The 10,477-nt window shown below is 35.2% G+C and overlaps 1 protein-coding gene across 1 annotated transcript; it reads right to left on the reverse strand.

Moving 5' to 3' along the window:
* Positions 1-1,153: 1,153 nt before the first annotated feature.
* LOC114749549 (actin-interacting protein 1-2-like) lies at positions 1,154-8,332 on the reverse strand. Its single transcript, XM_028938054.1, has 6 exons — positions 7,759-8,332; positions 6,432-6,593; positions 5,712-5,898; positions 3,673-4,095; positions 2,128-2,535; positions 1,154-2,005 (listed from the first exon to the last, which is right to left on the reverse strand). The coding sequence occupies exons 1-6, from the start codon at positions 8,148-8,150 to the stop codon at positions 1,748-1,750; spliced, it is 1,830 nt and encodes a 609-aa protein (XP_028793887.1). The 5' UTR covers positions 8,151-8,332; the 3' UTR covers positions 1,154-1,747.
* Between the last annotated feature and the right edge of the window lie 2,145 nt (positions 8,333-10,477).

The raw sequence follows: 10,477 nt of genomic DNA on the forward strand, positions 1-10,477 counted from the left end.
CAACAATCTCTTGTCTCAACCAAGATTCTTCCATGGAGAATAATGCAAAACCTAGGGAGACGATGAACATTGCCCCTGATATCAAAGAACCCAAGATGATATTAATTCAAGAATTATTGGCTAAGGAAGAGAAGGAGTGATCAAAAGCTGAAGAGACGAGGCGGAAGGAACTTGGAATGAACCGATTTGTGTTGCTTACCCTTGCATCAAAGATTCTATTAACCACGTTTTCTCCCTTGCGATCATCATTCACCAATTGAATGGAGACAACCACGACCAATAGACCCAATATGTGTGTGTATATTTTTGCTAGGGATACGCATTCTTCTGTTAAAAACAATTATATTTAAGACATTGTTAGGTATTAAATGAGGACCATTCTCTTAATAATAATTCAAATTTTGATTCGCCATGTTGTGAGTAATTAATTGTTTTCACTAAACCTAAGCCCTGGTCCCATCGTATATTGTTGCAAGGTTCCATTCAAAACATCATTCATGCAGGATTGAGTTCAATTGTAAGCAGCCAAGAAAGCCAGTAGTTCGGAAGGATCATTGCCCTTAACTGATTTGGCCCAGAATTAATGTCTTATATTTCAATTGATACTTGATTATTACTTTAATGTCTTCTATTAGTCCAAGTACGTGATCATGAACGTTAGACCATGATCACTTTTGTTGTCAAATCTCCATTTCAGGTGCATATTAGACTGTTACTATTGATATTAAGAATTTAAGCCGGCTGTTCTAATTCAAACTTAACGCGATAACGAAATACAATACCAGGAAAATATTTTGAACACAAGTGAAGCATGATATGCTAAACGAGCAAATTGTTCATTGTTTTAACTTTTAGATGATTACTTTCATTAAATTAAATCCAATTATAGCATACGGAAATTGAGGGGAAAATATAAAAATAAACTCAATCCCAGGATATATTTGAGCCAAACTACCACCTATGATTTACCTTTCTTTTCAAGGAGAAGACTTGAGAAAATTTTGCTTAAATTCTCTTAAATGGGTCTGCTAAAAAAAATTTTTACATTTATTTTTATAACAAAAGACCTGGTACCAAAAAAAAAAATCAAAAACCAAGTCCATTTTAAGGAACATAATCAGTGAACAGGAAAAAAAAATTGCCTTCACTGTTGTTTTTGGGGGATTGGGAAACAAAAGCATATTCATTAAAACAGCACACAAACAACACAACACAATCTTCATATCAGCTAACAAACCAATATAATCAAATGCCTAAAAGCTGGACTATGCCCTGTGTTTATCAGCACATTTAACACTCAAAAAACCATCCAACGAGTTTCCAGGTAATGTACACAGCATTGGTTTCTTCAAATTCTGGCGCAACTATTGAGAATCTTCGTATCAGGATTTGATTTCAACATCAGGTCAACAAGATATTACGGAGATGTACTGGTGCCAATGCCATCATTGTCTAGACAAAGAACTCTCAGAAACTCCTACTTCCGAATGCGGCACCAGGAAAAATGGCTCCAGCCTCAAATTGTATACTTGAAAGTAAATAGCAGGCAGACGCTAGCAGTATTAGCAATGTAACTTAACCAAACAAAATAGAAAAAAACTTGAGTTCCTTCAAGATAATCCCCAGCTTCTGCTGATAATCACTTCCTTTTCAGTTCTGATTTGTATGAAGCCCGTTGAAGGAATAGATTCAGGTCCGAGACATAATTCCCACCTTTACATCTTAAAATAAGCATTGATGTCAAGACTCATGGCGGGGTTAATTTCCAGACACGGATGAAAGCATCCTCACCTGAGCTCACCAAAGTATACTCATCAGTGAAAGCCAACCCATAAACACCACCTAAATGAGCACCCTTTATCGTGACTCTATTAGATACTGGCTGGTCAATTTCATATACAATGACACATGTGTCTAGTGATCCAGTAGCAATCCTACTACCATCAGGGGACCAAGCAAGACAGTTTATTCGTGCAGTGTGGTACAACATATTCTTAAGTTTGACCTGCAAAACAATATTTCCAAACGGTCAAGCATATAACCATGCCACACATTTCTTTTTCACAATTACTTGAGCTTGTAAAAGCTTAATATACAATATGTGTATTGCTCATATATTCAAAATACCTCTCTGGAGGCCCGGTCCCACACTATAGCTTCCCGATTGACATCCCCTGATGCAAACATGGAAACATCTGGAGAGTAACGAATGACACTGATTGCACCTCGATGCTTCTCAAGGACTGCTTCTTCTGTAAGAGTATCACCAGATATAGAATATATGCGCAGCTTACCATCCTGTCCACCAATAATAGCTTCACTTCCATCAGGTGATACAGCAGAAGCCGTTACAACAAACCCCAGATTAATTGTCGACACAATTTTTGCACCGCGAAGCATGACAACTCCTGAATCAATTGAAACCAGAGCAAGTTCAGGAGATAGAAGTGCAACACTCAAGTCCTTTGGTTGACTTCCTACATCAATCGCTTCAGCATCTCCGCAATGATCCCCTTGTAAAGTAGCTCGCCATATCTAGGGTGTCAGAAGAGAATCATGGAGGGATAAGAGAAAATATGAATTGTTGCAAAATGCTCACACTTAATGCTTCAGCCACTTCATGAAAGCAATAAAGAAGATGCTTTACGATTTCTTTAATCACTAAAATTTTCAAATGCTGACAAATGGCAGATCGATGTCAGATCTCAGTTATATCCATTTATATTCAAAGTTCTAGTCAAATAAACTGGTTGGCTTTGTGCCATGAGCTGAGCATGAAAATATCACTATTTACTATACACCTCAAGAAAAAAAAAAATCCATACATAAATATACATTTAAGAAAAGGCAATGGATATTATAAATGCCCATGTTTTCGAGGCACTCAAGATTGAGATTACCAAGGCAGCAAAAACGATATCATCTCCAGAGTAATAAATGTATTCTTAACATTGCCATACTGAGCATAAAGACCTTTGGCACTGTTCAGATAAATTAGTTAGATAAGTCCTTATTCAGAAGTTGTCATGCTTCGCGTTTGAATTGAAACTCCAAGAATTACTTCGACAAATTTGATTAGCATTTTATCAAGCTTTGCCACGAATCTCATAAAAATAAGCTAAAAACACCTTAAAAAATACATGCATCCAAATACATCTAAGCTAATTGATAAGTGCTTATTGGAGAAGATAAGCTGCCATGCAAGACAGTCTCTCCATGGTTTAACTGTTACAAGATATAAATACCTGAAGTGATGGAATAATTACAAACAGATAACAATATAAGTGCAAATATGTTTTCTTCCTTTTTGGAGGAAAATTACGAAGATCAGGGTATTAGATTCTAGTCCAAACAGTTAAATCATACATGTTACATACTCTAGGATCAGTAAAATATGAAGCGTGCCTTCTAACCCTTTTAGAATAAACTTCCACGTTCTCCAAATCAAACAATTGTCAAGTGTTTATAGAGACTTCTCTGAATCTTTAAATACATCACATGCAGAAAAAGTCCGTTATTTTGGCACAGTAAAATCACCTAACATTTAAACGAACATGAAAAGCACACTGGTTTCTTAATTCCTATTAAATAGGACAGAAAGGCCATTAAATAGACTATAATGTCGCGATAACAATTTCCATTGTAGCTGAAGAAAATAAGCAAAGCACTGACCTTATTATCAAATCCAGCTGTAACAATCTCTTCTTCTGCAGCTGCCAAGACTTTGATCTGAGAATTCTCCTTTCTTTGTACTTTACCACCATATCCAATCCCTTGAGTCCACTTAAATATTATACCATCATAACTGCTAGACAAAAGCACTCTAGGGTTGTTTGGAAGAGTAGTTAAGGAGGATACATTTTTCATGTGTCCAGATAAAGTTGTGGGGGCTTTATCAAGATCGCTTACTAAAAATATAGATATTACCCCACCAAGAGAAACAGTGACAATACGATCATTTAACCACAGACAGCCAACTAACATGTCTTCAATTCCACCAGAACCAGGAGAAGTCAATGTTTTTTTCACTTTTCCGATGTTGTCATCAGATATGTCCCATATTTTTGCTGACTTGTCTGCAGATACAGTAAGAACCTAAATATAACATCACAACTTGAGATCAGATTCCAATTGCTCAACAAGAATTACTTGGAAAGAGTTGGGGGAGAACAACCAATACCAAAGAATACTTGTTCAAAAGCGCCGAGGTAAGAGTTCAGCAAAATATTCAAATAGACAACTTAACTATAACCATAAAGTGACGTCAACATTCTACTATTAAACTAAACAAAGTATACCATTCCAGAGGTCTAATCTTCCAGTAAAAATTAGGCTTTGTTTGGTTGGAGGGTTGTTGAAGGGAGGGGAGGAGAGAGGAGGGGATAAGTGTGTTTGGTTGGGAAAAATAGAGGGGAGGGGAGGGAAGAAATTTGTTTTTTAGTGCTCCCCTCCAAATTTGGGGTTTTTTGGAGGGGAGAAATGTTATGTCTAATATTGACCAAACTACCCATACTAACTTTTTAATATTCCAAGTTTGTCCATCTTATTAAAAATCTTTTTTCACTTCTTTCTCTTTTTAGCCACTAATAATATTTGATAATAATAATATAATAATATAATTATATAATATATACATATCATATGTATTAATATATACATATCATAACATGTGTGTATTATAATTATATATTATATCGTGTGTGTATTAAAAAAATAAATTAGTCTAAATATAGAGATAAGGGTATATTTGTCAATTTATAATTACCTCCCCTCCCCTCCCCTTATGAACCAAACAAGAAATCTCCCCTCCCTTCCCCTCCCCTCCAACCAAACAAAACCATGACCTCCCTTCCCCTCCCCTCCCCTCCCCTTCCTTTAATTAACCTCCCCTCCCCTCCCTTCCATTGAACCAAACAAAGCCTTATACTAAACCTGTATCAAGAAGTAACATTCAAGATATTAATTATATCAAATATAGGCTTAAAATTTAATATTTATCTATGAATTTGTAACTAGATAAAATATTTTCATCAAGAAAGTATAAGAAAACTCCACCAAAAAATGGCATTTCCTTAAGAGCATCATGCGGAAAGCTCACTTATACTCCCAGCTAGCAAAGGAAAGCAGAAAATTTTTCATTGGCATTCCTCTAAGATAAACTATGATACGCCTAAACTGCACGCACAATAAATTGTCTCACATCTTTACCACCTAAAAGCATTTGCATGAAATAGGTTGTTGCTTTGTGTTTGTTACTTTATTAAACTGTCCAAAATATTTTTTATTTTTCATATGCATTCTTTAAATTAAATTATTCTAATTGAAACCAGTTCGACCAAGGTCTGACCATGGTTTAGTGAACCAGCGCCCCCCAGTTCAATAACTGGTCCAATTCTGACAACACTGGAAGAGAACATTAAGTGGGCAACTCCATATATGAAGACTGAAGAGAATAAGGCAAAGAACGAGAAAGGAAATGCATTTAAAGTGCAAAGCATGGGATTTGAAAACCGATTCTTCTTGTCTAATTATGACTATGCACAGAACATCATTCGTAGTAACCCTTTCAAATCTGAATTTAGTAGTTTTATCGTGCTTTGTGTTCTACTAGAATTTATCATAAACCCAGATTTTCTAAAAGTATTTCTAACATGGTCAGTATGCCAGGGGGTGTTGGTGTTGACAGAATCCATAAATAGAATTTTGCTCACCTGTTTGCCATCAGGACTCCAGCTAACAGCATAGATACTGCCAGTATGGGCACCTTCAGAAGACAGCTCACCAACTTTCTCCCCACTTTTCCCATCATATATAATACCCTTTTTGTCGGAGCTTACACTTAAAAATTTACTTCCATCAGGGGAATATCTTACACAATTGACAAAATTTGAATGATGCCTGAACATAAATAATAATCAATGTGAGATAGGTAACTTATCAATACTAATGCAACTGGTGGAAAGCATGAAAGAAACAAGCCAATAAAAATAGATTAATTCAAATGTACCTGTCTAACATACTGGGGTAGATTAAAAACATCAAAACTGAAGCTAATGCACAACTTCGGTCTTTGGTTCTTCATAAAAAATTAAGTAGATATCTACATTGTATCATCCACAAATTTCTTTTCTTTTTTTGTCTCGAGTCCCACAGTAATTATCAATAAAAGTTCATGAAAAGCATATGACGAGACGGGTTGGAAAAAAATCTTTTCAACTATGAAAAAATAAAAAATAAAAAAAGTACTATGCCTTCTTGTATTTCAGTTGGATGACTGCTCCCACTTCACTATAATAACATTATTTCCCCACAAATGAATCATAAAACAAGCCAGTGGGAAGGTGCATGTTTAACAATTATCCAAAAACAGGACATGCAGCCCTCAGATCAGATCAATGTTCAACACCGCCATAACGTCTGTCATAGCATACCTGTGAGATTGCTTAAATCTGAATGGTGGTCCTTCATAAAAGTTTACCAGAAAATCCTCTCCACATGTCACAATGCGAAAAGGCCTTGTTGGCTTATAAGAACAACTCAAAACACGCCTTGAATGGCCATCAAATTCACCAACATTGGTGCCAGAATCCCACCTATTCAGTAGAATTTACGTAAGTATAATTATATGGACAACAAATAACCGTTATGCAAACATTGTATGGGAGAAGATAAGCACGAAGGCTTTCAAACTCACCTTAACCCTACTTCTAGGGTTTAAGCAGTAAGTAATAAAAATTTTAATTCAAAACTGCCTAATGAAGACTAAAGTGGAAACCCTACACGAGCATATGGGCAAGTAATTCCATTTATCAATAATGATGCATAAACATGAAATAATTGAAAAGCTTCTAACACACTCATAGAAAGACAAAGCCCAAAGTGTTTAGGGATATGGGCAGATGCTTTTTTTCTTTATATGGTAGAAATACTGATAAACCAATTCACACTTGGGAAAAATTTTCATCTTAGTATAAAATGCAAAGAACCAAAAGTTCAATTTTGCACTGACTTCTGATTATTATATGTGTTCATTACTTCGTTATTGTTCAAAACTGATTTGTCTCAGCTGCCTATTCATCAGGTGCGACATTTAGTCTCACTTTCTATTATTCCATAAGAAGGAAGGCTAAAGCACGTAACTGGAGTTGAAAAGTTAAAACAAGCAAAGCAATTCTCCACGACACTTGTGCTCAGACAGACAAATGCAAGAGCGAACTGCCAAAAGGGCTACTGTTGACCCTTTTCATTGTCTGAGAGTTACTAAAATTATTTAGTTAGTACACCCTTCAAGAATATTCTGAGGAAGGGACTAACTTTTGTTTGAAGAAGAACACTCATTTATACTGTATATAAAAGCATTTTATGGTGGGTGCCATGTCATATCTGAAAGCCTCAGTATACCTTACCAACAATTATTTTAAAGTTTAAACTTTTGAACGTTGTAGCACCATCACTACACGCAAGGAAACCCCGCTGACTACAAACAGTACTAATATTTTGAGTTATAGCTAGGAGGTCACGACAAACCACGTCAACGGATTTTTCAGAAAAACAAACACCTTTTTTGGGTCGAACAGAACATAATCACTTAGGTTTTAAGGAGTTTCAGTATAATTGCTTCTATGTATCAATCAACGCAATAATCGCGAATCTAAAAAGCTTCGAACTAAGAAATATATGCACATGCATTCATACAGATTCTCACTTCCCTGATATTGTTCTGCATTTTCTCCACAGAAAGGAAAAGTGAACACTCACATAAAAGCGCGTACTAATGACTTTCCTTTTCCTTCACCACAAGCCACGATTCTCAGACCGTCCGGCGACCACTGTAGATCGTCGATCCGTCCCGATAACACCTTGAACTCCTTCTTCAGAACGAAGTTATTGCGGGTCCCCCAAATCCTGACGGTGCCTGATACATCAGCAGACGCGATCCACTCACCATTGGGGGAATACCGAGCCACTGTAGCCGGGTAGGCGTGCTCGCCGTAAACCGAAACCTGAAGGGGATTGTCGAGGTTCATGAGGACGACCGATCTGCCATTGGTGTAAACAATTGAATTGGATTTGGAATCGCCGGAAATCAAAATCCCACGGCCTCGCTCCGTGGAAGGCATGCAAGCATAGGTCTCTGCGAGTTGGGACATCTTCAAGAAGGATCTGTGAGAGCTAGAACTTGGTGCTTTGACTGGGATTGCGGGGATTTTGGAGAATGGGAAAGTAGACTTGGGAAGCTGGAAACGCGAAGCTAAGAGTTGATGGACTTTCAAAGGATTCGGCCTTTTATACGTGGTTTTGACTGATACCTGACTCAACACAGCGCGACTTCTTAGTGGAGTGCGCGATCCAGTTTTACCTTAACCACTGCTAAATTCCTTAATACTCGCGCTTCGTTCTTTTGCAAGAAGATGAACCTATTTACGTCACACAATCCTCCAATTTTACACGGAATTTTAATTTGGTCATTTAATTCTATAAATATCTATTCAATATTCTAACACTTATATTGATATCCTTAAATGAGTATTTTTCAGATTACTCTATGTTAACTCAAAAATTAAATTTAATATCTTAGTATTTAAGAATATTTTATCGACATAATTAAAATTTAAGTGCTGGTATTTTTTTGGTCTTAAAAGATATTTTATAAATTTTATTATCTAAATAAAATTTTGTGCAAAATTAAAAGACTAGAAATGCACTTTAATAAATTATTAACATTTGATCCAACTTTTAAAAAAATATTATATGATCTGTTGCACTAATATTTGAAAATTATGCATCACTTTAACTACCCAGACAATAGATGTCTTAAAAGGTGAGGATCTTAATTTACCGCTTTTTCTCTATGATCCAATGAAGTTGATAAATCTTTAGTTTATTACCATAAAACTCCTTTTTATTTTAAAATTAAGGTAAATTCCTTCTATAATTAATTAATTATTGGAATGATTCTCATACACATAAGAGTGAAAGTCTAGTTAAAATATAACAAGGTATGGATGGCACGCATATAGTGAAAAGATAACAAAAAAAAGAGAAATGGCAAATAATGACCCCCAATACGTGAAATTGTGATTTGGAATCCTAAATTTAGAAAATAGCAAATAAAAACCCGGTTTCGTATTGCAACTATAAAATCTTAGTAAAATGTCTGAAATGCTTCTCAGCCAAATAACAAGTTAACTATGGGAAATGACAAGTTCACTTTAACGAATGATAATTTCAGTACACCAAATTACAACTTGATTGAAGGTATGCCAAATGACAAATTGACTATGAAAAATAACAAATTCACTTTGACGAATAATAATTTTAATAAACCAAATCATAACTTGATGGAAGAATATTTTAGACATTTTATCAAGATTTCATATTTATAATATGGGACTGGGTCTTTATTTACTATTTTCTAAATTTAGGGTCTTAAATCACAATTTTACATATTGAAATGTCTTTATTTGTCATTTTTCCTAACAAAAAAGAATGAAAGTCTAGTTCTTTCTTCTTTCTGTTTTTTTCTTTTTAAAGAAGGAGGGCAGAGCCTAGTACAATTTTTTTATAGGCATATATATCTTCTTATTTGAAATTGAAACACGGTAAGTACTAAATATAAAAACCTCTTTTCTCAGAAATTCGAATGTTGTTTTACGTTATCATGGGAAGCCCAATAGGAGGAGATGGAGATCCCACAATATCTTGCTCCACTAGGGTCCTCAGTGAGTCTCGGACCGTGTCAATAAAACTGAAACTCTGACGGTTACTTGGACCATCCTTCGCAATCTTATCAGCAGCTCTATTGGCGTCTCTTGGAGCATCTGTACAGTCAGTTTCCAGACTGTGGTAAAACTTGCAGTCTCATCCAGGTGGTTAATAGTACTGTCAACGAGCTCTTTGGAATCGGACTCAAAAACTACTTTGCGGAGCACCAGATCCCACGCTGTATTCATACCTATCTATATTAAAAGTGCCCATTCCTCTGACTCTATAGCCGACCAAACACCGAGAAATTTGGAATTTGAGTTTTTCATAGTCATGATCCTATGCACCTTTTTGCCATCCGATGTGCTCATATGTACTGGTGCTGGAGCTCCTCCATATAAATTGGAGCCGCCACCTAGGCGAAATACCAAGTTTGTGTCCAATAGAATTTGAGTTTTTTTTTTTACTACTTTCCATCCTCAATATAATAGTTGATTAATTTTAATAGAATAAAAAATTAGTTAAGTTAATTATTTTTAATAAATACACCTCCGGTTTTTAATATAAGAAATAGTTGACTAATTTGAATATATTAAGAAAATTAGTTAAGTTAGTTATTTGTAATAAATAGATGTTATCTTTCCTAAAATATCATTACTAATCAAATATATTGGTTGAAACTACTATTATTACAAGGAAAAATTACAAAAATAGATAAATATAAGAAACAGAGTAGATTGAAATATTATATTTAAAACCAAAATAAAAGTCA

This window comes from Neltuma alba, unplaced genomic scaffold (assembly GCF_004799145.2).
Source record: "Neltuma alba isolate B1F8T4 unplaced genomic scaffold, ASM479914v2 tig00000979_pilon, whole genome shotgun sequence".
NCBI lineage: Eukaryota > Viridiplantae > Streptophyta > Magnoliopsida > Fabales > Fabaceae > Neltuma > Neltuma alba.

Bases quoted from the DNA above. Each gene is read 5' to 3' on its own strand.
- LOC114749549 (XM_028938054.1), bottom strand. From the start codon at position 8,150: ATGTCCCAACTCGCAGAGACCTATGCTTGCATGCCTTCCACGGAGCGA. The intron at 5,899-6,431 runs GTATGCTATGAC...ATTTATGTTCAG, and splicing joins AGATTTAAGCAATCTCACAG to GCATCATTCAAATTTTGTCA. The intron at 4,096-5,711 runs GTGAGCAAAATT...TGTTATATTTAG, and splicing joins GGAGTCCTGATGGCAAACAG to GTTCTTACTGTATCTGCAGA.